This window comes from Amblyomma americanum, chromosome 6 (assembly GCF_052857255.1).
Source record: "Amblyomma americanum isolate KBUSLIRL-KWMA chromosome 6, ASM5285725v1, whole genome shotgun sequence".
In the NCBI taxonomy this organism is placed as follows: domain Eukaryota; kingdom Metazoa; phylum Arthropoda; class Arachnida; order Ixodida; family Ixodidae; genus Amblyomma; species Amblyomma americanum.
In genome coordinates this window covers 126,879,488-126,906,406 of record NC_135502.1, presented here as the reverse complement: position 1 = coordinate 126,906,406, position 26,919 = coordinate 126,879,488, and the positions used below count along the sequence as shown (strand labels likewise).

Here is a 26,919-nt window from a genome sequence, read left to right as displayed (position 1 = left end):
TCCGCCACTGCTGTTGTGACGCGTCTCCGAGCAATCCGCTGCGCACGACGAGCGACCGAGTTTTCTGGAGCTTTTGCGCTCACATGAGAGTGTGTGCCGTGGCATTGGCAACGCACCACGACGCGAGTGCGGTCTGTGCGCTATTGTTTTTTTTTTATCCGACAATGCGGCGAGCTGAGCTCTTGAGTAAGCGCTGGGTTGCTGGCGGGCGCTTTCAAAAAGGAGCGCCGCGCGGGGGAGGCGGACGCCTGCGCACTCGTAGATCGCAGCACCGAGTGGCTATTCCTCTATTGTGCGCAGTTAGCCGGCAGCGTAACGGGAATGTGTATAATTTCGCCTTTGACGATGCCTCAGGGCTTTGGTTTTGTGGGCTAAATAGTGCTGTAGCGTTTTCACTGCATGCTGCGCGCCGCTTTACTCTGAGCGGTGGCAGCACATAATTGATTCGACATCACGCTACTGGTAGTTGAACTACACACCTCTGTCAGGAGACGCGCGGCATGAACGCTAGCAGATCACACTAGGGTCACACGTGAAGACGATTCGCAACCTAGTCGACGCCCGTTGAGCTTTACCATGTGGCGTTTCGACACCCAACACGCAGAAAAGAAAATATCTGACCTGAGACCGCCTCATTCATTTTTAGGAAGGAAAAAAAAAATTGCTTTCTTCTTGCCTCGCGCGCGCTTCGTCCGAGTTTACTGTGACTTCCTCTTGGCTCTGAGGATAAAAGGCCTAGAAGGGAGGCGCGTGGTGGGCGCGAATAAAACAGGTAAAGAGAAAAAGGCAGCTGCTTTCCGCACGCGGTGCACTTTTCCTGCGCGTGTGACCCCCGTCGAGTGGCGCGCCGCAGACAGTGAGCACAATCGTCGAGTGCGGATTTTGAGCTGAACCGTAGCAATCCTTGGGCTGGAGTCGTCTCGAGTCATGTCTGGAGTTGATTTGTGAAGCGCAGCAGCTGTCGGCGACGCTTTACGATTTTGCTCAGCGAGGCTTTTTTTAACCGGAGAGAATCCTCGTCGTTTGAACCCCTTCAGCTTCTGACCTTCTTGTCATATCGTGAGCCACGCGTAGCCATTCTTCGTTCAAGCGGATTCCGTCTGCCCGGAAGGCATGTGTTTACCAGTGGGGAGGTCAGATGCTGCGCCAGCTGCTATCGAGCGCTGGAAAGTTCGTGCACACAGCTTGCAGAACGTTGTGCGGAACTTGAGGAAGTTTTGCACAGCGTCGCTGCTAATCTCGCGTGCCCCTTAACACGACTACTACAACTACCGTCGTAGTTTCGTACGCTGTCCGAATCCGCGCACAGACAGTCGAAATGGTGGTAGTGTTCATAAGTTTAGGCTGAGCGGCGAAATGTTTCGGTACTGGGGCTTCTCATCCAGAGCAATCGGAGAAACACCGACACTCTGGCTAAACTCACAGTCTCTGTCTCACAGACCATTCGTCTAATTCGTCGCATTGCTAATAAACATAAAGGCATGCGAAAGGCTGACCTCCGACGTCTTGTTCAGGCGTTTGTTATCAGTCGCCTCACATGTACCCTCCCTTACCTCTACTTTAGCTGCCAGGAACGGGACCGCGTTGACTGCCTTATTAGACAGGCATACAAGGCGGCTCTCCATCTCCCCCACGTATAAACTACTGGTATTAGGGGTCTACAACACTGTGCCGGAGCTCTCGGAAGCTCGTCTCACCGCTCAGTACGAGCGTCTCACCCACACCTCCGCGGGACGTCACATACTCGACAAGCTTGGCATAAGCTTCGAAACGACCGTCGCCGACAAGGCCCAGTTTCCGTCCCATATCCACAGCAACCTTATCGTTACCCCTCTCCAGAAAAACATGCACCCAGAGTATCATGTCGCTCGCCGCAAGGACAGGGCTGTCTCTGCATAAAAAGTATTTAACAGATCAGACAGCAATCTACGTCGACACCGCCGAATACCCCGATCGCGATGCTTTTTTGCTCGCGGTTGTAAAAACTACTGTGGACAGCCGTAGGTTGCGTGCTCCATTCCCGTCAGATCGTCTGAAGAGGCCGAGGAGGCGGCCATAGCCTTGGCGATGGTCTCCATCTCTGCAGAAACCATCTTCAGCGACTCTAAATCTGCGATTCGTAATTTCGCCAAAGGCCGGGTCTCCCCCGTCACCCTATCTCTCCTCCGCTCCACCAAGGACCAACTCCGCCCGATCCAATTGATCTGGGTACCTGCGCACTCATCCCATCCAGGGAACGAGGCGGCCCACAATCATGCCCGATGATTCGTCGACCGGGATGTGTTGTCGCCCGTCCTGCGGACGGCGAGAGATCTTATGGTTACATTTCATGACATAACCATGCACTGCCATTTAGGTAGACTTCTATATCCCCCCACACATATTTATCTCACCTAACCCCAAGAGGTTGTGTGGAGGCAATTCCAAAATAACACATTCCCCAACCCCGCGATATATGCCCGCGTATACCCTGGGGTCTGCTCTCCCTCCTGTCAACTATGTGGACAACATGCCACTCTATCCCGCATACTCTGGGCTTGCCCTCAGGACTCCCCTCCGCGAGGTTTGCAGCTCTCGAATCCAGACCAGTGGGAGGCCGCATTGCTCAGTTCCGACTCAGACACACAGATCCGGGTTGTGACAAGAGCCCTAGAAGTCGCCGGACGCCACGGGCTCATGGCCACTTGATGGGGCTATAACCCCACACCAACTGCTACCTTGGTCGATGAAAATAAAGTTTATCCTCCTCCTCCTCCTCCTCGGGCGTTTCCAAACCAGAATCAGCTGGAAAGGGAACAGCTTTGTTGCGAATTGAATACTAATCGGAAGAGCTAAAAACCGAACCGAATACTATTCGAGCATTTTGCAACATTTCGCTACTTGAACGTCAATGCAAAAGCAGGATGGACATGCTGTATACTCCCGGTCAACTTTCTGGGACACTGCAGCAGAGGCTAGCCAGGAAGCGGGCCCTTGTTCCCGTACCGTGAGGAGCCACCCCGAACCGTCTCTCCGACTTCATCCCTCCGCACCCCTTCCATAGCCCGAGCAACGAACAACCCACGGCACGGGCACAAATGCCTGTCTCCTTACCTTTCCTGCCACCCTTTGCTGCAGCGCCGCAGAAAGTTGTCCGCGAGTCAGAAGCACGACCTCATCCGAAGCAGTTAGCTAACACAGAGGTCCCATGAAACATCCAGGCTTCACTGACAGGCATTCTAGGTCAAGGCATTTGCATCGCATGGAAACGGCCTTATAAAAAGAGAAGCGCTACGATTTGTCGAACACTTGCCACCTTCTAGCTTGCGGGTGTCACAGCAGACGTGTCCTACTGTTGATTTTTTGTTTACCTTTAGGTTGATGCTTTCTAATGGAGTCGCCCGAGCAAGAGATCCTATGAAGGTAGCAAGTAGACGGTAATAAGTTGGTTAGCGCTAGGTCGTGGTCGATAACATAAACTTGTGGCGTCGGGCGGTAATGGGGAAGAATAGTTTCGTCCTCTTCATACCGACTGTTCGATAACTGTTCTAAACCGGCTGAACAGATGTGGGAAATTTTTCGAAGTCATGAATGTGCGCTGTTCGATTCATTCAGGGCATCCAAGTGGAGGATATTTGAATCACTGTTCGAGAATTTCAAATATTCGCACACGCATATAATTATTTGTTCCTGTCGTTGCTTCCGGCTTGCAGCGGTTAAAATTTCATAAGAACTACGCCAAAGCGCCGTATGTGTAGTTCGCACTGTCGTTGTGAAACTGAACCCGTTGGAACGTATCGTGTGAGACGTCGGCGTAGAATGTTACGCACACAGAGCGAGCAACATGCGGGGCGGATACGGCGTCGTACCGCGTGTTGCTTCCGTCTGCTTTGTGTCACTTTTAGAACTGAAGCTCCATCCGGTTAGTTGAATGGGAAGGCCAACCGCGCGGACCTCGTTAATATAGTTCCCGCAGAAAAAAATGTCCCGAAAGGGAGTCGTCCGTAATAACGAATCGTGATGAAAAACAAATGCAAAAAAATGAAGGTGAGAGAAAAAACTTTATCATGAAGGTCTGCTTCTACACTTGCTGGTGTACAGGGAAGAAAAAAGCAACAAAATCTTGGAGCTTAAACTGCATTAAGCTGGTCACCATTATCTCTGAAAGGATGTGGTCTATGAGATGCGTTGCGTCGTCTCATGGTGTGATGACGTGTGTCCTACCAAGGTTGTGCACATCCTACGAACCACTATCACATCACTGTATTAAGCAGGCTGAAAGCTCTCTTTCAACGTACGATATCAGCCGCAGACAGATTTTTGTTCCAAGCCATTCGTGCAATACGGCAAATGCGCGTCATCCGGGCATCTTGGCACTGCGAGAGGTCAAACCGCAAAAAGGAAATGGGCAGATGTCGCGGCTAGCAACATCTTTTCCTTCCATGGTTATTTTATTAATAAATAGCCACTAACGACACCAACATCACTCTGGTATTTGCACTTTCGCGTCAGCTTTCGCTAGCGTACCTCACTCAAAATACAGGAAAGGGAGATCTGATAGCGGAAGCTGGAAATTTGTTTTCATCGCTGACCGTACTAACGCGACAAAAAATACATGGGCCCCAACGGGCTCTGTGCATTTCACTCCTGTCTATTCTATTCTGCGGACAGCGAGTTTCCATATTAACGAAGCGTAATTCAAAAGTTTAGTCCCTAGAAAAACTGTCCATTTGACGGGGGTCGTGGCACGGCTGAATGCGGCGATTAGGCCAGCTCCGATCTCGCAGTGGACTCGCACGTGCAGCGAGTGCATGGCCGTTCTCCTCCCCGTCGAAGGCGATCGGCGGTCGGAAGCCGGTGTCGGGGCGATCACGCGGTCGGAAAGCGGCCCCTCCTCGTGCGTCCTTGGTGGCGCATATATATCTCCGCCTAATCTCGTTCGGAGCCGCCGGCCTGCGTTATCGCGAGATGGGACACGTTGCCCGAGTGCACATGGGGGGAAGGAAGGAGCGTGGCGTGCCGCGAGGTGGATGTAAGCTGGCGTTGGTGAATTGGGCTAGTTGGCGGGGAAAGACTTGGCAGTGGGAGGGTTGGCACGACGGGGGGGAGGGACCCCTGTGCGGAGGGACTCGGCCACTGCAAAGAGTGCGTTTGTCGTCACTGTGTGCGACTCGCCGTTTAAAATCAGGGCACCGGAGTGAACTATGCAAAGATGAGTGGTATGCGTATACAAGGACAGGGAGAGGGCAGGGTGGGCCAGTTAGTGATATATCCTACGTCGAGAAGAGGAAGTAGGCATGGGCAGGACATGTAATGCGGGCGGAGAACAGATTAACCGATTGTCGCTTATGGTATAACGGAATGGATCCCAAGAGACACTTGGCAAGCGTGCCTGGGTGCGACAGATAACCAATCCACCGGGTAGATGAGATTAAGAAGTTTGCTTGGAACAAAGTGGCCGCAGCTGGCACAGGACAGGGTTAATGGAAGAGGCCTTTTTACGTTAGTGGACGCAGCTAGGCTGACGATTACTGACTGACATCGGTTATTGACCGACGCGAGGGCGCCGTGGCGGCTGCCGTAAGAGGACATTTAAGCGGTCTCTGTGGGCCGGACGAGACCATGCATTTCGGTGAATGGGAGTCGTTCTTCGGCCTCCGGTGGGTGCCCCGGCAACGGCGGGAGCGCAGAGGAGGCACCGCCCGTCGGACGCCGCTGCCAAGATTCCGCCATTGCGGCTCTTGACTCGGGATGCCAGGACCCGTTGTTGCCCCAGCGTAGGCGCAGTATCTGGGCGCGCCCGCCGCTACTCGTGGCGTACGGGGCGAATAAAGACCGCCGCTGCTGCGTTGTCCTTGGCTGCTGCTGTCGATTTCTGCGGCGCTAGTGTGGGCGGCCGAAGCTGTCGTGGACCGCGCGGCGGTGAAGGTGCGCGCCCTGTATCAGCCACGCGACACGTCACGCGCGGCGACGACTGCGTGTGTCTCGGGGTGACCACGGGCGTCACGCGACGGGCCGGCCTTGACTCCAGCCGAAGTGAACAACCGCCTGCCACCCCCGCGCGCCGGCGCAGTGAAAAGCGCCGCTTTGAGCAATCGGCGCGTCCGGAGGGAGGGAGGAGAGCTCGTTACAGTGAACCTAAGGTCTTAATTTTGGAGCCCACCGAGGGCCGCTGCCAACACGCTGAGCAGTGCCCGCGCGGAACATTGCCGCCCCGATCACGGCCGATGTCGCCAAGCCTTGCTTCTCGGAACTGGCCGCGAGGGACTGGGTCGCGATCTTCCCGGAGCCCCCGATCATCGTGCCTTTGACCCGTAATGAGCCTTTCTAGCGCTCTTATTTTGAGGCACTCGTCGTTGCACGGGCCCCGATCGCGTGGAGGCGCTTGTTTTTCAAAGGGCCGCCCGGGGTTCAACACCTGGTCGAGGGCGCGCGCACAACGCGGGTGTCGTCGTCGGTCCGCTTGGGAAACGTGCGTTGCGCACCGGCGGTTCCTTGGAAGCCGTGTGACCGGATCGCCTTGGACCCGCGCCCGGAGACGCGTTTTGCCACCGGGCTGGAAACCACCGCCGCGCAGCGCCAGCTAGCCGCCTGCTCTTTCGGCGGCCCTGATCGCGCGCTGCAGTGCCGTCGGGGTCGGAACTCTTTCGAAACGCCCGTGTGAGCGTTTCCAGGTCAAGACTCTGGCGCATTGACGATGCCCGACGTGGGAGAAGCAGCACTGGCGGGGCCTGCTTGCTGGCCTTCGCCAAGGGACGGCAGCGCGCGAAGACTTGAACGGACCGGGAGGACCACCGTGTGCGACGAACCCATGTGCGGGAGGCGCTTCCGCGGCCTTCGATTTACGTGTGCAGACCCGACTGTCGTCTTCTGACGCCTTCCCTTTGCAGAACCGAAACTGCGAAGTTCCTGTGTGATCTAGTACCTCCGTTCGCTTGTCTGACTTCACGCGTGGACTGCGCGGCGCAGCAGCCGCCGGTGCGTCTCGTCCGTCGTACTGCTGTCAATTGCTGCCGGCCATACCTACCGCCGACGGTGCTCACATGCTTTGGCCATGGCGTCGACGAAGTGTTACGTGGTCGACCATGTGGTTGACGGACATGTACCGCGCGCCGTCTCGTACCGCCTCTTGTTGTCGGACGGGCTGCATCGCGTGAGTGGCTTCACGCGATTTATCAGCGTTGTTAACTGCGCGCAGTACGGTGCGGATTTGTACTGTGGCTTCAGGAATACAAGTGGTGGCTTGGTTCTGGTACTAGCCTCGTGCAGTGCGGATTGCGGTATTTGTTGTTTTTGGGACGATGGCGTTATGTCAGAGGCAATACTTGAAGCCAGTTTTAGAGCTAACGTGTAAATTCTGAAAAAGGAAAAATCTCCCTATATAATTAACTTTCGAATGTCAGTACAGGTACGCGATAGATGTTTCTCACTCAAGCACGTTTTCTTAGTACAGCTTTAATTGTAATTGTACAATAATCATGAAATTGTTAACAGCACTGTATTACTAACATTATATCAGTCAAAAGATGGCACCATTTGTGCCCCTCAATAGCATGTTGTTTTTTTTCGATCACAGTTTGAAATGTTTTTGCTTGATAGGCCACATGACACTTAGCTGCTGAGGACCTGGTGGCAGGTATATGGGCCGTTTGTCTTTCTTTCTTTCTTTTATTGATTTCCATTTTACATAATGCAGGAGGCTGAGATAAAATATGCTACAGTACAGCTTGAGAGGCCCCATTTGCTGCCTTGTCTTTCGTTATTAATGGTTGCACAGGCAGACTGGCAGCATGCAGTTTGCTCACTGTGCCAACTTTCTAATGACCTATGATGCAAGCATTTCAACAAGTAGCCAAGTGCCCATCCTTTGTCTTGTTACACTGTCTTGATGCTGTGTGTCGAGCTATTGCAGTACTGACATTTTGAGCAATTTGAAGTAATTAAGTGCTGTTAACACATGTGCAGAACATGCAACCAGTGGTGTTAGTCTTTTTACAGGTATGCAATTATTGACGTTATCTCTCGTGGTGACTGTAGCAAGTAAAGGAACTAGACTTGGTTCTTTCAAAAAAACAAGCACTTAGTACATTGAAAAGTTGACCATTACCTTCTCTTTTTTTTTTAACATAGTTTCGAATGGGGAAAAACCAGCATGTGCCACTGGCAGGTGTCGCCAAATTGAAATGGCTTCACACATTTCCTTTTACAATTTAAAAATGGTTTTAGCACCCAAGGGCCCCTTTATTGCAGTTGGCTTTCCTTCTGTGTGAGGTATGTGCCTTGAGCTTGTTGCAACAAAATGGATGTGGCTCATGGCTCTGAAGATAGCTTTGTTATTGTTATCTTGACTTCATGTTTTATTGCTTTGCTTTTCTGCACTCCCCTTTTGGCCTGGTCTGGACGAGGGAAAAATGTTTGCCCCATCTTCTTTACCAAAGCATTCCTTATGTCACTTGTAGGTGGTGTACCAGACCATTGTCAACAATACTGCAAATGAATGGATTACCCCCTGTAAAGTTTGACAAAAGACTGAGCCCTCCCCTGCTGATGATAATGTGTGACCTGTAAAGGGGGCGATTTGTTAGCATGTAACCAGCCGTTAATCACCGAAGGGAGAGCGAGAACTGTGTTTGCATGCATCTGGAAGCTAATGTATGCAGTCATGTACAGCTGTCCTCATAATACTTTCTTAGCGTTCATTCCAGATATAAAAATATATTTCGCTCCGAAGCGTGAGACAAGTACCGTAGAGTTCGTTGATGCGTTCCCGATCCGTACAATTTCCCGGTTTGCGCGCTCGAAATCGTGAGCAGTTAAAATGCCGCATACAGTTTTGCAATTTTTCGTTTAATACATTCCCGAATAACACTATTTGCCGGCAAGTGCGTTCAAATCTTCGTCAAGTTCTGGCCGTATGATATGGTTAGCGAGCAGCATAAGGTCCCCAACATAAGGACGGCCCGAACCTTGGATCACACGGTAAGAACCGAGTGTAACGTGAGTCACCCGCCGCGGTGCCTTCTCCGCGGTGCCTAAGTGCAAGGGGGCGAAGCATCCGAAAACGACCCAGTCAGTCAGTTGCCGCGGTGGCTTCCCCGCAGCGTCTACGTGTAGAGGGCAAAGCCCCCAAAACGACAGCGATGAATGGGTTTAGGCGACTTTAGCCATGGCGGTTGGCGGAACGGGTGCGTTACAAAGTTTCTTCTGCAATAATGACAGTGCTCGCTGGACGGAATTCTACAAGCAATAAAAAAGGAGCTCTTCTGATATTTTTACAACAAATGTTAATTGACATATTTAGGAACTGTCAGTAAGTGCATTTGTACCTCCATTCCTGAAGTACATTTTCAAAACATTAGTGGCTTTGGATCATAGGTTTTTTCTGATATGATTTTTTCTCATTTTTTAAAATAATGTTCTACTGTACTGCTGTTACTGTTCATTACACCTGTACAAAATGGTGCTTGCATGTGAAAAATTGTGACTAACACCTCATTACCTTCAATTTCTCTTTCACATGCAGGATATGGATCTCATTGAGATCCTATGGAAACAAGATGAAGACCTTGGTGTTTCACGAAATGCCTTTGACTATCACGTGGCCTCTGAAAGCAGCAGTAAGGCAGCTGTCAAGGCATCCCAACCTGATGTGAGCTACTTACCTACTATGTACACTGTTCAGACAAACTAGCATTGACTTCTCAGACATAAAAGTGCACTTCTGTGATCTTGCTACACTTCACATTGGCTGTGGAACTTTCTCTCTCTAGCTGTGAGCTACCTAGCTAGTACCTAGCTAAGAAGCAGTAAAATACTGTTTTCATCTTGAGGGCGGGACAACAAAGGTGATTAGTGCCAAAGACTTGGCACTTTTTCATGTCTTTTTTCTGCCTGCTGAAAGCTGTGCACTGTATTAGAGGACAGCTGTACCCATTAAAAAAGCATTCAGTTTTAAGTAGCTTAGGGATTTGAACCCAATACCAGCAGATGTAACAGATGCTTTTGACACTGCATGCCCTGCCTCTTGGCATCTGCATTTGCCATGTGCGTATGTAAAGTAATTTGCTTGTTTTTTTCTTTTTTCTTCAAGGCTATCACTTTCGTTACACTATTCCTTTCTCGACTCGAACTTAGACCTACTAGCCCAGCTTGCAATTGTGATTCAAGGCACTGACTTTTTTTTTTCAGGTAGCTCGAAATCCAACAACCATAAATAAAGATAAGAATTGATCATAAAAGGTGCTATATTTTACTAAGGAAACAACAGAAAGTTTTTCTGTTAGGCAACTTAGGCACAGTTTTGTAAGATTGTGATTAATGCTTTTGTGAAAAAAGCATTAACAAGACTTCTGGCTGTTTGTTGTGTACTTAGCATGTCATCATTGTCTTATGACTGAAGGCTGAATACTGTGTGGTACACTGACACTCAGTGTTGCCGCATTGGCCAGTTGCTTTTTCCCAGTTGTTGGGTAAAAATTTCCCATTTTTTCCCACAAATATATATTTTTCAATATATATAGTAATTTTAGAATGAATACCGCCAAGGTAATAAATATAAGAATGAGTGAAATAAAATAAATAAAAAGCCCATTAATAATGAACATCAGGGCTGGATGGTTCTTGATCACATCATCGTCAATCACCACTTCGTTTTTATTAGTTTTTGCGTTGGAACAGAGACCAGTTCGGCTACTTGCATTTCCTTTCTAGCCTCTCCTGTATAGATCGTAGAAATGTTCGGGAATTCCTTTTGCAACAACATGCGTACATAGGGGATTGTGTGAGTAAAGAGCTGGGAGTGGTTGGAAGCAATTAATGGAGGGGTCACTGCCACTATATCTGGAAGAAATCCAAGGACGCAGCACTCGAAGCCTGAATGAACCTGAATGGGCCAGGGCTCTGTATTCAAGGCTAGGCCGCAAATTAAAGGGAAACAGCAAGCCAAATTTCTTCTCGCGACACTAGTCAGGCCGCCATGATAACAGCATTTTTTCTTCATCTCTGCACATTTTCCCGAGAAAGCACATTTAGAACACCGGTCTTTAGCGAAACCAAACTTTCCCACGTTTTCAATGGGTTATTAAACAAAATTTCTTTTTTCCCTCAGTGGCTTGATTTTCCAACGATATGGGAAATTTCCCACAATTTGGCAACACTACAGACACTATGTCTTCACAATCTGAAGGTTCTCACACTCGTAAGAGCTTCAGGTTACTTTCTGTAACTTTGAGGAAGCAACATAGTTGTGCTGGCGAGCTTTCAGGAGCTTAGTTGCCTGTGTACATAACCAGACCCAGCCTTCATGATGCTAGATGCGACGTTCAAGAGTCTTTTATTGCTACAATTAGATATCTCCATTTCCACATAGTACTCTCCTGAAGGGCCTGCCCGAAATAGGACAGCACTGTGACTGCCTTGTTTATTCATGAAACAAGGCATGGATAGCTGGCCAGCACTGTTTGTCCATTTGTCCCAGTCAAAGAAAACAATTGGAGCCAGTTGGATTTCCAACTGGTTGCAGTTGTACCAATTGAGTTTCCAGCTGGTGAGCCCAATTGGCCTATCCAACTGCACCCTATTTACCCATGTGAAAATTCGCGTATTCGATGAGCAATGCAGAACTAATATGCTTCTTACAATAAGAGCTATCAGTGGCTTTATCTGCTAAATTGTATTCATCATCTGCACTATCTCTGCGGTCGAATTAAAAATAACTGCACTCAATGGCCAGGCACCACTGGCCCCAGCATGAGTCTCATAAATATATAACTTTGAGAGGAAGTGTGTTCTCTGGATGTATATATATGTGCTTGTAGTGTCTGAACATGTAGAGTTTCTTATATGTGATGTGTATGGGTCTGTCGGCCTTAATTTTCATAAAAGCTTGTGATCTTCAATTTCCTTGTAAAATGTCAGTTGGCACCAGGCAGAGTGTCTCCCTGCAGGCGTCACAAATCAGTTTTCTTTTTGCACATTAGTAATGTGTTCAAGTTGTAGAAACATTTCTCACATTGTGTATTTTGCGCAACTTAATTATGAGGTACATTTTGCAAATACGTTCTGAATACAATAACTTCCTAGGGCCTAATGAGACCAATTGGTTGGTCTAGTTGGATCCAGTTGGGTTCAGTTGGTCGGATAGCTAGGAACACAACTGGAACCCATCGGAAAATCCAGTCGAAACTGTTTGGAAAGTCCAGTTGGTTCCAATTGAAATTTCCTTTCTTCTTTTTTTTTTTTACTATGGCCTGAATTCTGTCTTCTAGTGTTGAGGTCTTCCTGCGATTCGCTGATGACATTGCTTTGCTAAATAACTCGGGGGACAAACTGCAAAGCATTATCGAGGACCTAGACAGACAAAGCAGAATGGTGAACGTAAAATAGTGATTATTCGGTATTCTCGGAAGAGAACAGCAGTTTACGATAGGAGGCAAAGCATTGGAAGTGGTAAGGGAATACATATACTTAAGTCAGGTAGCAACCGTGGATCCAGGCTGTGGGAGACAAATAACCAGGAGAATAAGAATTGGAACCACCGCCGTGGCTCAATGGTAACGGCGCAAGGCTGCTGACACGAAAGACGCGGGTTCGATCCCGGCTAATAGATAATAGATACTGTTAGGGGTAACTGACTGGATTCCAACAAAAGGCAGGCGCAGCAGCGGGTGGCAGCAAGTAAGTTGGGTGGACGAATTTAGGAACTTTGTGAGGAAGGTGGCCGCAGCTGGCCCAAGACAGGGTTGATTGGTGAGATATGGGAGAGGCCTTGGTCCTGCGGTAGGCATAGTTGGGCTGGTGTTGATGATCGTGATTATGATGACATATGTATTGGTGCTTTAAGCAGCCCTCTAAATGCGTGTAGTGCCTGCTGTACTTTGCTTCCAAAATGGTTTTACTCATCTTATTGCACATGCAGAGGCCTTTAGACATGTTTCTAGTCACTTCTTACTACATGCCACTTGAGAGATGTACGTCCGGTATTAGTGGCGGCGTGGAAGGCACAGTACGTATGTTGGAATAAGGGATTGCAAAATTGGCTATCCCTGGGACAAAACCAATTTGAGTGCAAAGGAATGTAATGGCAAACTTGTTGTCATTCATGTGGATACATTATTTTACAACAAAACAACTTGCACAGAAGCCATTAGCTAATATAATTATTGAAATGTGCAAAATTGCAAGTGCAACAGAACAGGCATCTACTCATTATGTTGCAATTCTGTCACAGGAGTTTGCAGAAGTATATTTAGCTTGCGGCTTCTGTTGTGACATTTACAGGCGCCTATTTAAAGGGTTTGCTCAAGGTGTCCTGTAGTTTCACCTGCTCCTTCTAGCTGTGCTGCATTCTGACAATAGAGGTTATAGAAAGTGCAACTTTCTGAAAGGTTTCTGCCACATGAGAGTGAGTTTAGTTTGTTTCTTGTGTCTCCTTGCTGCAGAGTACTGAAGTGCCTAAGGAAGAAGATGAGCCTTTTTCTGAAATGCACGAGGACTCCAATCCTTGGGAGGGCTTACATTATCGAATCGACTCTGAGACAGGTGAGTGCTGCTGTAGGTATAATATGTGCATAGCTGTTTGTCAATAGTACACTGAAACCAAATGTCATTCAGGAAACCAAATGTCATTCAGGAAACTTTTTAGGCAGGAACTATAGAGTGCATTGACCTCAAATATGCCAATCTTGCAAAATCGAAATTTTGGCATTTTTTAAATCATTTCAAGACCTGCATCTTCTCTTATATAATATGTATGTAGGTAGGAAACTAATATCCATCTTCGTAATATGGAAGTTCCAGCATAGAGCAGTGCTCGTCTGCTTGCAAAGCTGCACGGGTTGTTTCCACATTTGGTGCATATTATTTGCATTTTTTTGTTCTGTTATGAGCCACCGTTATCCTATTATGGGCTGCAAACCAAAGTCATATGGCAAGCCATGTGAATCACTACTTTGTCGCTTGGCACAGACCGGAGGCTTGCAATGAGGGATACGTCAGTGTCTTAAAGGGGCTGCGAAACACCGCTTGAACGGATGCCGGTTACACTTCAGTTGGATTCTTTGTCACACAGATGCTGACTGAAAAAGAATTACGGGAATCGACGCATAGGAACGGGAGTTATTCAATGAAGAAATTTCAAAATACAAGCAAACAAAATGCTGCCCTCAACTCGATTTTTGCGCAGCTTCCCATTCCCATTTCACTCTCCTAACGACGACACTCAGTGAGACCAATAAAAACAGCCTATCTTAGCACGTGGCGGAAGTTTGCACTCCATGGTTGCTTGTTCTCTGTAACTCGTTCATGCCAAGGCTGGAAACGCCGTTTGCATGATTACAGCAACCATGTGAACGCCCAACTGACCCAGCGATGCTTCACCGTCACGTCGACGGCGCAGAAGGGAACACTGATCAGTGACGTTGCCTTACTTATGGATCTGAACTCGAGCGCGAAATACTGCGACAGTGTGACAGCCTGCGCAAGATATAAGACACATTTAGCATAGCGCATACCACTACTGCTTACTGCCAACCATCGCCTGTCGCTCCTAGCGCGCTGGTTGGCCACGGCAAGCAAGGAGCGCGCGCTGTTGACGGGAACGTGGCGCCACTTGGCGCCACCGCCCGGTGATGCTCCACAAGCTGACGATGCACACTCCCTGCTAAATGTGAAACAAACGCATCCTTCCTTGGGACCGAAACGAATGCTTATCGAGTGCAGTGGCTCGATCGGATGGATTCCGCAAAGTTTCTCTCAGATACATAGAGAGTAGCCATAAGTGTTTAGTGCTAGGTCGTAGGATGTTTACAGAGAGGCGTAAAGTCCTTCGATGCAAAAAGTAGCCAGTGCCTCTGGTGGCGTGATTTTGTTTTACTTGATTTACAGTGCTTTTATCTAGGGCAAACAAGTTGGTTTTGTTAATGTAATATAAAACACAAAAACTTGACAAAACGTATCTCTAGTTATTAATGCATAGTTATTAACGCAATTTGCAGTATATTTACTCTTTGTCCAATCATCAAGCTCGCACTATGTGAGGTCATATCCGTTACTAAAAACTGCCACTGTATGGTGACACCGTCAGTGCCACAAATTTGTTTTTGCGAGCTTATTAAAATATTAAAAACCACAGTATACGCGGTACAACTGATGCTAATAGCATCACTATAACTCATTCTATGCAACCAACATGCAAAACAATGCACTGAAAATGTGTTTCAGGGCCCCTTTAAGGCCTATCTGGTCACTAATGTGCTGCGTCCACAGTCCATGTTCAGGGTTCATGTTGAGATGCCAACATCAGTCTTGAAGAATCAAGTAGACTTTTGCTCGGCAGGCTTGGACACAGCAGCAGTCAGTGGGCGCTGCATTGCTGATTGGCTGGTTTAGCACTGATTCTTCCGCTGTAAGGTGAGGGTGCGTATGTTCAGGGTGTAGGAGTTGAGGAAAAGGGGAGGGTTATTTTTAGTCTTGAATGGATCCCTTGAAAGGTGACACTCAGAAAAGATTCTTGTGAGAAATCATTTTCTGACAAGCAGCCTCTGTGCCTGAAACCTCCAGCTTAGTGGGGTAGGAACCAGTTAAGTGTTCCCTTAAAGGGACACTGACCAGGGTCTGAACATTTGAACAAACAAGCCCAGTCATCAAAGATAGTCTCTGAAAAATACTGGAGCCATGCGCGCCTCTAAAAGCAGTTAAGACATTTACCTCAAAGCCGTTTCACACTTCCTTTTGGGATGCCTACCTCCTCTTGCTCTATGCTTACATCACGAGCCTTGGAGATGACACCTTCACGAAAGGTATTCCATTGCTCCGTCGTTCTCACAGACAGGTGAAGGGCTGGTGTAACTGACACGTTGCGTCGTCTGCTCATTGTGCATGTGCTTTTCTGTCGCACCTTTCGTTTTTGCACATGCATACAAGCCCACAGAAACAAGGTTTTTAATTATTTGTCCCCATTCATGTGCGTTCCAGGATGTTCTGTGTGCTGCACCACGTCATACAGCTTTCCTGCTCAGCAGCACACACACTGCTCCTTGCTCATCCAATTGCTCTACACTTGTGAAAGTAGTAAACAACCATTGGGCATTTTGTGCCCCATGGCGAATTGAATGCTTATAGCTAAGTACATTATTATTCATCAAAATAGCCTTACAAGACCTGAATAAGAGCACGGCTTCTTGAACACTTGAATTCTACCAGATTTTGAAATTGAAAAATAGCATTTGATTTTTTCCACAAAAATTTTAAAGAAGAGCTGCAAACAGAGGGTCCTACAGGTACAGAAAACATGGTGCAAGGCAACATTTAGCTTAAGCTAAGACGTGGGACCAACTTCTTACTAACGGTGTAAAATTTTAATGGTAGGCGAAAAATGATTGCATTATTCTGCAATTTTTATTGCTTTAAGACGTTTACAAAGCATTTTATCTTGCTAGTGTATAATGGAAGAAAATTTATAATTTCTTCATGAGTTTTTTTTATTGCTTTGCATTTCTACTATCCAAAACCTAAAATGGCCAGATACCATAAATTTAAAATGTCCATCGAGTGCTTTTGTGGTCTGGGCATTAAAAATTTCAGTTTTTAATTGACCGTGATTAGAACCTTTAATAACGCATGTGTTTATCAGAAATACACATAGTATATATCTGGGGTCAACTTGCTGGTGTTGTGCCTTAGAAGCAGAGCCACGGCCAAGAAAACAGCACTCTTGCAACAGCAACTGTTCTCCTGCACCCGTAGCTTCCACTGCAGTTATAGAAAGCTGCCTGCTACCATAGCTGACATGGTACAATATCTTTCATATTTTTTTGCTAGATTGATGGCATTGCTACTTTTTCTCTTTTTTACTGTAAAAGGAGCTTCCCCCCCCTCCCCTTCCTTCTTGTTGAAGTGAAGCCTCCAGCCAGCAGCCCTCCAGCCAGCAGCCCTTCAGCCACCCACCAGCTGCCTTTCAACTGCACCCCCTTAGCTAAGGGGATGTCCACCCAGCCACCAACACTCTCGACCCACCTCCCCACCTTACCCCCACCCACCTTCACACCTCTGCCCTCCACAATGCCTCCATCCACCAGAAGCCCACGCAACAGCAGTACAAAAAGCTACCGCAAAACCAAATTCAACAGGAAAAGGTACAGCGCAAAAAAAAACAGGCTGGACTAAAGGAGCGGACAGACACAGGCACTCTGCCAGAGCCTGTGTCTGTCCGCTCCTTTAGTCCTGCCTTTTTTTGCGCTGTACCTTTTCTTGCGAAATGTACCGACTAGCCCAGACAGGCACCCTTTTGCAAACCAGATTCAAATATGCAATCAAAAAGCCAGCTGCCCACACTAAGCACCACCCATGGGCCACTTCTTGTCCCCACTGTCCCTAGCTAGGGGGTGCTCACCCGTCCACCACTAATCTCACCAATGAACTCACAAATCAGTCCTGTAGCCTACGGCGCTAGTGCACAAGGTGAAATGAATTGGTGCAAGTGCAGGCATAGAGATGTGGCAAACTCATAAACGCAAAATATACAACGCATAAATCATCAAAAGCATAATTGCATAAGCACACTGCTTTTGCAGATTTGTTGTTATTATTGGTGATTTGTTCCAAAAAAAGCAAACAAAATAAAAACCGAAAGAAAAGTTGCTGCTAGCCGCAGCAGCCGCAGCGTCTAGCTGCTGTCGAAGCTTGAAGCACCTGAGCTGCAGCGGGCAGAAATAAAAGAGACAGGGAGAGAGTAGAATTTCAAAAGGTCGTTCGTTTCTTCGAGGATGGTTCACAAACCCTTCCTCTAGTGTCGTTCGGCTTGGAAGATGAACAGGAAGCGAGCTTGTAGATGATGACAGCAGAGCATATATTTACAACATACATATACAGAGAGTTAAACTGGAAAAAGCAGAACTGAATTTACAAAAGAACAAACTTTGCACTACTTTACTCATCGACCTGGCAGGTTAGAGCCTAAGTAGCATCACATTACATGCTAAGCATGGAGCCCCAGCTCAGACTGGACTCCACTGCATCCATTTACATGCGCTTTTAAGCACTTGATTAACAAAGGACTAAGGGCGGTCATTTTCAGTGGCCCACCCAAAGCATCAATTCTCCAATCAAAAATAACATGCGAGAAGGGGACAACCCCTTGGGTTGGGCTTAGCCTCGAACCCAGAGTCTTGCTAACAACACAAACTAAATAAACAACAAAAACGCCACCACTCTCTCTCAAGTGAGAGTATCCACACGCTCTCCCTTCGGAGCTAATCCTTGCCTCAGGCATGCATACCGCCACCCACCATCGGTCCGCGTCGCTCGTCAGCAACAGAGGAGGGGGCGAAAGGGCCCACGATGCTGCCGCGCTACCGACTGCGGGACACAGCTAATAAGCATGAAGGGGTTCGTCTGTCGCTCCGGGAAACCAGATTAAGGGTCGCCCCTGTCTTCCCACATTCTTGGCGAGTCTTGCCTGTCCGCCATGACAGGTGTCCGTCACGGCCATCCTGGGAATGCGCTTTTGTTCACTAGCGCCTGTCTTTCCACATTCTTGGCGAGTACTGCCTGTCTGCCCTGACAGGTGTCCGTCACGGCCCTTCTGGGAATGCGCTTTTGTTCACGAGGCACGGCAGGAAGCTGTGGGTGCCTTCCCGGCGATAGCCCACGTCGTAAGGGGGTGGGGGGGGGGGGGGGGGGTAGGGGGGGGGGGGGGTCCGTGCGCAAGCGACAATTTTCGTTCCCGGTATGTACTCGGGGGCTCTCGCTTATACTGGGGAGCGGTTTCCGCGTGTGCCGGCGTCCTGCTTTCTGCAAAGGTATGCAGCTGGAAAAGAGGGGCGGCCTTACACGCCCCCTCTAAGAGTATAAACCGAGCTTGCTATCAGCTCATTTATGCTTCCTAACAAAGAGGCCGCAACACTTTCACATTACAAATGTCAGCCCTCCCGAGGCAGAGTTTCTCCTGGGTACTCAAATCTTCGAGAACCAAAGCAATGAAACAATCAATAACCAAAAAAGCTACAAGGCACAACATTGGTGCATGCTGCTGTACAGTTCACTGAACGGGCAGCCACATCATGCACTGTGCAGAGTCCACATTTGAAGCACACACAAAGCCACATTGTTCATCACTGTTCACAAGTCTGCACACAACACTCACGGGCACCGTTCTGTGCAGACGCCAGGCAGAAGTCTCTTCGTAAGTGCCCGACTTCAACACACGGCACCCTGCTCATCGAGCGTCGGTTGAGTGGGAACATTCACGCCTTCTCGAGGCTGGCATGGTGGTACCTGACTCCCATGTCAAGTTGGGGAGCCTGGATAGCGCATCTGTGTTTCTATTCTTGGTGCATTTCCTATGTTTCACTGTTAGGTTATAACACTGAAGTGGCAGCGCCCATCTAGCCAATTTTGCCCCGCGTGGAGTGCACGTCGTCAAGTATGACAGGGGGTTGTGGCCAGAGATGACATTGACCACGGCGCCGAAGAGCCAATAATCGAGCTTCTCTTCTAATGCGTGCTGCACATGGTCTGGCCTCTCATGCGTCACAAATGGAGTAAGCGCTTGGCTGTGCGGGTCCATCCGTACCTGCCAGTAGGCACGCCTTATATCCACTAGCGTGATAAACTGCGCGCGGCCGACCCGAAAAATTAGCTCCTGTGAGTTAGTCATCGGAAACGCATCTGAACGAGTTTCTGCATTCAAATTTGGGTGGTCAATATGCATTCGCATTGACCCATCTTTCTTTCCCACGCACACAACTGGGTGTGCAAATTCACTTTCTACAGGATAAATTATTCCTAACTTAAGTAACTCCTCCACTTGGCAGCTTACTTCTTTCTTGAGTAGTTCAGGACTAGTTAATGGGGTGATGGATATGTAGTCAGTGTGACGCCTGCCTGGGCGGATTTGGCAATCATGACAAGACTGGCAGCACTCTGAAATCTCCTTTTCCATACCGGGCCAATAGAAGTTGTACTTTATGCGTACCTTGGTCTTCCTTGGTCCCAGGTGTCCACCCCACGGCGATTCGTGCGCCAAGGTCAGAACTTCCTTTCGTCTCTCTTGGGGAAGCACGAGTTGTCGCATTTTAGTACTTGTTATTGAATCCCAATGGTGTAGCAATCCCTCAGTAACAAACATACCCACCTTTCCGTGCTTAGAATTTTCTCTTGCCTTCCTCAAGCTCTCGTCAGCGATCTGCGCTGCTCGAAACATTTCTCGCTGGCTAGCCAGTGAAGCTGCATCTTCCCTCCCAGGTGGCTCTGCTTCCTCGCGTGGAACGTCGTCATTTGATGCCCTACCAACTTCGCATACGAGTGCCTCGCGTGGAACGTCGTCATTTGGTGCCCTGTCAACTTCGCTTACCAGTGCCTCACAATTTTGATTCGCCGCTTTTGTAGGTTCTTGATTTGCCGCCATACTGACTGCAGCACTAGTACTTGTCGTGAACGCTCTATCGCTGTGCTTCTTAAGCAGCTGCCAGTCTTCTGATGACAGCAAACAGTCCACCCCCTCAGTAAGCTCATTGGTGAGGGCACATGCTATGCCTATCTTTTGATCATCTGCGATTGCTCCTGTATGAGATACACTTAGAGGGACCGTCGCCAATTTCGCCTGAATAGATCTGCCGAAAGCCGACACTAGCTTCACTGTTCCCGATGGTTCCGTCAGCGCCTGCGGTAGTATGCTCTCTCTTATTACTGTCATTTCACTACCCGTATCAAGCAATGCCTCGGTGCAGACGTCTCTGCATACAAGCTCTACGAACTGTAGTCTCAATGCGGCTGCCCTTGATTTTTGCATAGGCACTCCTACTTTAGCAGTTAAAACCGCGCTTTGGTTTACCGCTGCGTCCTTTACTCCTGTCTCATCTACCAGAGCGACCTTTTGCACCCTCCGCCTGTGCCCATATGCTTGTTGCTGGCGCGGCTCATTTGCTGTTACACGGGGGCAATTCCTAGCAACATGGCCTAGTCCATGGCACTGGTGGCACTTTACTGCGGGTTTTTCAACATTACCCTGCTTTTGGCCCGTTTGCAGTACTGGCACTGTAATCTGTCTCGCAGCCCGCCCTTTACCTTTTGCTTGCTCGAAGGTCTGTAGGGCCTTTGATATTTCTTTAGGCTTCAGCCAACTCTCTCCTTCTCGAAGGTGCACATATTCAATGCCCTCCGGGCTGAGGCTTGCCTTAATGCGATCGGACACCATGAGATCGGTCAAAGCCTCTCTTGAGTCTACCTCTCTAGCCTGGATGTAGTACATTAAATACGCTTTCACGCGAGACCAAACTGAGCCCACGTTTCCTCCTTCCTTTTCGCTGCTTTTTCAAATCTCTCAAGGTACTCAGTCGGAGTGAGTTTTAATTCTTCTAGAACCGCTGTTTTTACAGCCTCGTAATCAGTGCATTCGGCTCGGTCAAGGTTACGAAGTAAGTATCTGACTCGCTCTGTCAGTGCCGGCAAAATTAAGTGCACTCGGCTACTGTCTGGAACATTGAAAGTAGTGAAAAGCTTCTCCACCTCCTCAAACCACAATGGTACATCTGCATCGCATGGCATTCTGTAGCCCTTAAGGACTTTCGCGCATTGTGATATTGAATCTGAGCCTATACACCGTTCATCACTCTGTCCCGACCCAAGCGGTGACATTCGACCATTCGACAGCCCAAGCTCCATCTGCTTAAGTGCCAGTCGCTCCCTGGATTCAATTTCACGCATTCGTAGTTCCATTTCCATTTTTAACTCCATACGGCGAATAGCCATTTTTTCTGTATCAGTTCCTGTAGCGCCTAGCAACAATGTCTGTCTCTGGTCGTCGGCCTGTAACCTGCTCTCCACACTGAAATCATCCTCCATGGTCGCTCCCTCGTTCTGATCCATCCCCGTTTCTACACCGCCCTCTAGCGATTGCTGCTCCTGGCGAGGATTCGACCTCATTTCATTCTCAGGATTAGATTCGCTATCTTTAGCGGCTAACGTTCTCCTCGTATCGACCATGGGCCTCACAAACTAACCACCATACCTGCCTCAACAAAACGCAAGAAATCCCACTCACCCGGCGGAGATCTTCTGTTGTCTGCCGCCCAGAGCCCGGATGATGCGTCCGTTCCACCAGCGTTGGCAGCAGCCGAGGTGGAGTCGTCCCTTGACAGCTCCTCGCTGCTCCGTGTCGGATGGCCTGTGGTTGTCACTGCGATGCCTGGCCTTGAGATGAGACGTGCCGAATCCTGTTGGCTGCGACAGTAGAATTTCAAAAGGTCGTTCGTTTCTTCGAGGATGGCTCACAAACCCTTCCTCTAGTGTCGTTCGGCTTGGAAGATGAACAGGAGGCGAGCTTGTAGATGATGACAGCAGAGCATATATTTACAACATACATATACAGAGAGTTAAACTGGAAAAAGCAGAACTGAATTTACAAAAGAACAAACTTTGCACTACTTTACTCATCGACCTGGCAGGTTAGAGCCTAAGTAGCATCACATTACATGCTAAGCATGGAGCCCCAGCTCAGACTGGACTCCACTGCATCCGTTTACATGCACTTTTAAGCACTTGATTAACAAAGGACTAAGGGCGGTCATTTTCAGTGGCCCGCCCAAAGCATCAATTCTCCAATCAAAAATAACATGCGAGAAGGGGACAACCCCTTGGGTTGGGCTTAGCCTCGAACCTAGAGTCTTGCTAACAACACAAACTAAATAAACAACAAAAACGCCACCACTCTCTCTCAAGTGAGAGTATCCACACGCTCTCCCTTCGGAGCTAATCCTTGCCTCAGGCATGCATACCGCCACCCACCATCGGTCCGGGTCGCTCGTCAGCAACAGAGGAGGGGGGCGAAAGGACAGCTAATAAGCATGAAGGGGTTCGTCTGTCGCTCCGGGAAACCAGATTAAGGGTCGCCCCTGTCTTCCCACATTCTTGGCGAGTCTTGCCTGTCCGCCATGACAGGTGTCCTTCACGGCCATCCTGGGAATGCGCTTTTGTTCACTAGCGCCTGTCTTTCCACATTCTTGGCGAGTACTGCCTGTCCGCCCTGACAGGTGTCCGTCACGGCCCTTCTGGGAATGCGCTTTTGTTCACGAGGCACGGCAGGAAGCTGTGGGTGCCTTCCCGGCGATAGCCCACGTCGTAAGGGGGTGGGGGGGGTCCGTGCGTCAAGGGACAATTTTCGTTCCCGGTATGTACTCGGGGGCTCTCGCTTATACTGGGGAGCGGTTTCCACGTGTGCCGGCGTCCTGCTTTCTGCAAAGGTATGCAGCTGGAAAATAGGGGCGGCCTTACATGAGAGGATGCAGGGAGAAAAAGAGGAGATAGAAAAAAAAGGACAAGGTTAGGGGTAGCACTGTACACAGTATGCAAACATGCATAAATTGCAGTATATTACAGATTTGCTTCATTGATGTCTGATTGTACCGTCAATTTTTTCCACTTCATTTGCCACAGGAGCAGCCGGCTAAGCAGACAGTGGGCAGTGTGTGCTTAAGATCTTAATGAGGGTCTCAGCTTTGCCAGACTTGATGCCATAGGTAGCATAAGAGTGTTCTTGCACAGCTTGCCACCCTCCCTGTTCAGTCATGTTCCACATCCACAACTGCAGTGGAGGGTGGTGCTGGTGAACTCTCTCAAGGTTAGGTTGCACTTGAAACATATACACTTGAAAGTAGAAGGTTGGAGAGCTGCCACCCTATTAGCTCACTTGGTAGAGCATTGTACATGTCATGCGGAAGTAGTGGGCTCAGATTCCCACGGGTGGGACGTGGTTCTTTCCTTCTACTTTCTGATCAGTTATCTTTCACCTCTAAAATAATTGCACTACTAATTTCCCTCTGAACAAAGCGATAAATAAAAATAAATGTAAATATTTCCCTATGCTTTCCTTGGTTTCGACAATTGTGACGTTATTTGAGCACCCAAAAGTCACTCTAGTCATGGCAATACATGACCGGGCTAAGTCCTCACTGAGTGCCTGCTAGGAGGAAGTTTCTTTTGGTTGATTAAAAGCACTTGCTGTACAACCTGCACTGGTCACAGGGCACAGTAGCACAGAATAGAAGCATAAAGCAGAATAAAAGGCAATGTGCTACTGGTGGGAATTGCAGTGATAACCTTCCACAAAGTGTTGTACGCTGCGAGGCTGTTTCTTTTTGTTGCCTAGTGATTACATGTCAGTCCTTTCTGTTGTTGCACCAATCAGTATGAGGCCAGCACAGTGTAGGAAATGATTGATTTACTGGCTAGAGCGCTAGAGCGTATGATGGCGTGCAGCCGGACGGCGTGTGATGCCGGCACGAGAAGGGAGCTCAATTCGGCTGCACTTAGGCGTCATCATCTTCGGCGGCTGGTGCTGCTCCTGCTGCGTGAGGCCGCTGCTGCTGCTAGAGTAGTCCCCCCCCTAGTGAAGGAGTCCAGTGAAGCTGGGAGCCGGAACGATACTTCCCGCTTCTGAGGAGTGGCAGGGAAACATGGCAGAGGAGGGCAGCCGGCCGGTTGGGGCAGAGAAAGCACACATGAAGGCCCAGTGGGCGGGCGTCCTCTGGGAAGGCTGGCTTCAAGCGGTCGATTGAACTGGTGTCAGTGCACCCATGAATGTCGACGAAGAACTTCGATGTTCTTTTGAGTATATGGAAGGGGCCGTCATAGGGGTGCTGAAGCAGCTTGCGGACAGAGTCTCGGCGAACAAAGACGTGTGTGCAAGTCGCTAGTTCGGATGGAACATGTGAAGATGGTCGAGACTGGCGTCGGAGATGTGCCGCTTAGAGATGACGGCAAAAATAGCGGAGCTGCGTCACGTAATTGGTAGGGTCAGGACTTGTAGACGAATCGGTAGATTCGAAAGAATCACCAGGAAGACGCAGGGGTGAGCCGAAGACAAATTCTGCTGGAGTGCAACAAAGATATTGTTTCAGTGTAGCACAGAGGCTGAGAAAAACAAGTGGTAGGGAGGCAGTCTAGTGGGTGGTGTCGAGTTGAGCTTTGAGGGATGTTTTTAGCGAACGATGGAAGCGTTCGATCATGCCGTTGGCGATGGGGTGGTAAGCAGTAGTTCTAATTCGGGAACTTTCAAGTAAAGTCATAAGGTTATCAAAAAGTGAAGATTCAAACTGGGCGCCGTGGTCAGTGGTGATGGTCGAGGGAACCCTGTACCGGGAGACCCAGCCGTCGACAAAGGTTCTGGCGATGGTGTCACTGGTGGCGTCAGGCAGAGGGAACGCTTCGGGCCAGTGAGTAAACCGATCGATGCAAATAAGAAGATATGACTGTCCAGCGGAAGGTGGCCAGGGGCCCAGGATATCGATGTGGACGTTGTCAAAACGGGCTGATGGCGGAGGGAACGAGCCGAAGAGAGACGTCGTGTGTCGCTGAGTTTTAGACTGCTGGCAAGCCAGGCAGGCACGAGCCCAGGCGCGCAGGTTCTTGTTGATGCTGGGCCAGACGTCCGCTGGAACACCCGCTCCCACCATGGCCAACGCTGACAACAACGCCTCCGCCATGCCCGGTGACAGACCCTCCAGCGCCGTCTCTGCGCTGTCCCTTTGCCCTCCCCAGTTCTTGACGGCTGATCCTCAACTCTAGCTTGCTCAGGTCAACAGCCAGTTCACTATTGGCCACATCACCACGCAGGCGCAGAAGTTTCATCACGTCCGGGTCACCAGTTTGTTGCACCAATCAGTATGAGGCCGGCACGATGAAGGAAATTATCGATTTACTGGATGAAGTGCTAGATCGTATGATGGCGGGGTCAGTTTTGTGATTGTCAAAGGGGGATATGACGTCAATCACGATCGCCGCCTCCCCTCGCGCTAGAACGGGGTCTGGCTTGAGGTTAGTCGTTCCCACGGGACGATTCACGTGGGTGATTGTGAATCGCTTCTGCGCGGCCGCTTTCAGCCGGTTCACGATCTTGTTGTGCCGGGCGGTGTAGGCGCCACTCTGACGCATGCAGTGGCAGAGCACGTGGGGGAGGGTTTCCTGGCTGTGCCCGCGTGCTCTGCACCGCTGGTTGCTTGCACGCACCCACGGCCTGGCCCCGTTGAGTGGCAGGAGGGTCAGCCTTGCCCTGTCACTTTACACACAGTCAGCAGAAAAAACAAGCAGAAAAACTGGTAACCTGATTAACCAGCTGCAATTTTAATTGACCAGTGATTACCGTGGGCAGTTGTGTTGCCTGATATGTTCACTTAGCAGGCCAGTCCTTGAGGCCCAGCCAGGTATGGCGACACTTTGCTGGCCCCGATCTCTTCTCAGTGGTGCCTGTCGTTGCTCGGTCTGTGTGCAGGGGAGCACATCCCAGGCAGTGGCAGCAGCCAAGAGGAGAGCAAGCGTGAGGACACGAGGGAGCGTGTGGACAGTGGCTGCTTTGTCCTGGACGAGGACACCACACTCAGCCTGCCTGAGGAGGACCGGGAAGCTCTCTTTGCCGAGCTGGACCGCATCCTTCAGGGGCAGTCTCCCCAGGTCAGTGGCTTGCCTCCCTATTTCTAAGTCTTTTCAAGAGTCCCCCAGCACAGTAGTGTCCTTATCGCAAGCAAGGCAGTTCACATGGGACATTCCCAAGCACCCAGTCACATACAAGCGTACAGGCAGGATTTTTTCACCGTGGGTGAAGGTAGGATGTCAGCTGTTGTTTCGCTGTATGCTTTGTTGTGTATTTTTGTTTTGGCAATGGGAAAATATTTTCTTTGGAAGTATGAAAGTGCCCTACTCACAGTTCTTGAAATTAAAATGAATGAAATTATCTACGATGAGCACCTGTAAAGTAGAAATCGCTATTTATTTTATTAATAGTTATGTATAGCTATACTCCATCTTATAGGTTCCTTTGAACACTGTGGAAGCTAGAGACCTCCTCAACCAATTAGAAGAGTGCGTTAAATGTGTTCCTGTATGCCTCATAGTCTGCTTGTCATCTGCTTGCGGAATATGCGGATACAGCTGCAAAAGTGTATAATTAGA

At 49.2% G+C, this 26,919-nt stretch overlaps 1 protein-coding gene and 1 pseudogene across 3 annotated transcripts in view; one reads left to right on the top strand and one right to left on the bottom strand.

Annotated features, from left to right (window-relative positions):
• Positions 1-26,919, top strand: part of cnc (NFE2 like bZIP transcription factor cap-n-collar) — a 136,656-nt gene that overhangs the window by 11,905 nt on the left and 97,832 nt on the right. For 2 of the 3 annotated variants that reach the window (XM_077627956.1, XM_077627954.1), the window contains 3 exons: positions 9,503-9,628; positions 13,419-13,518; positions 26,243-26,421. In XM_077627956.1, the coding sequence (XP_077484082.1) occupies positions 9,503-9,628; positions 13,419-13,518; positions 26,243-26,421 (405 nt within the window). Of the gene's footprint in view, positions 1-6,691; positions 7,133-9,502; positions 9,629-13,418; positions 13,519-26,242; positions 26,422-26,919 lie in introns of those variants that run through there. The other variant, XM_077627955.1, reaches the window with a different exon arrangement.
• On the bottom strand, positions 18,698-23,640 carry LOC144094983 (uncharacterized; annotated as a pseudogene).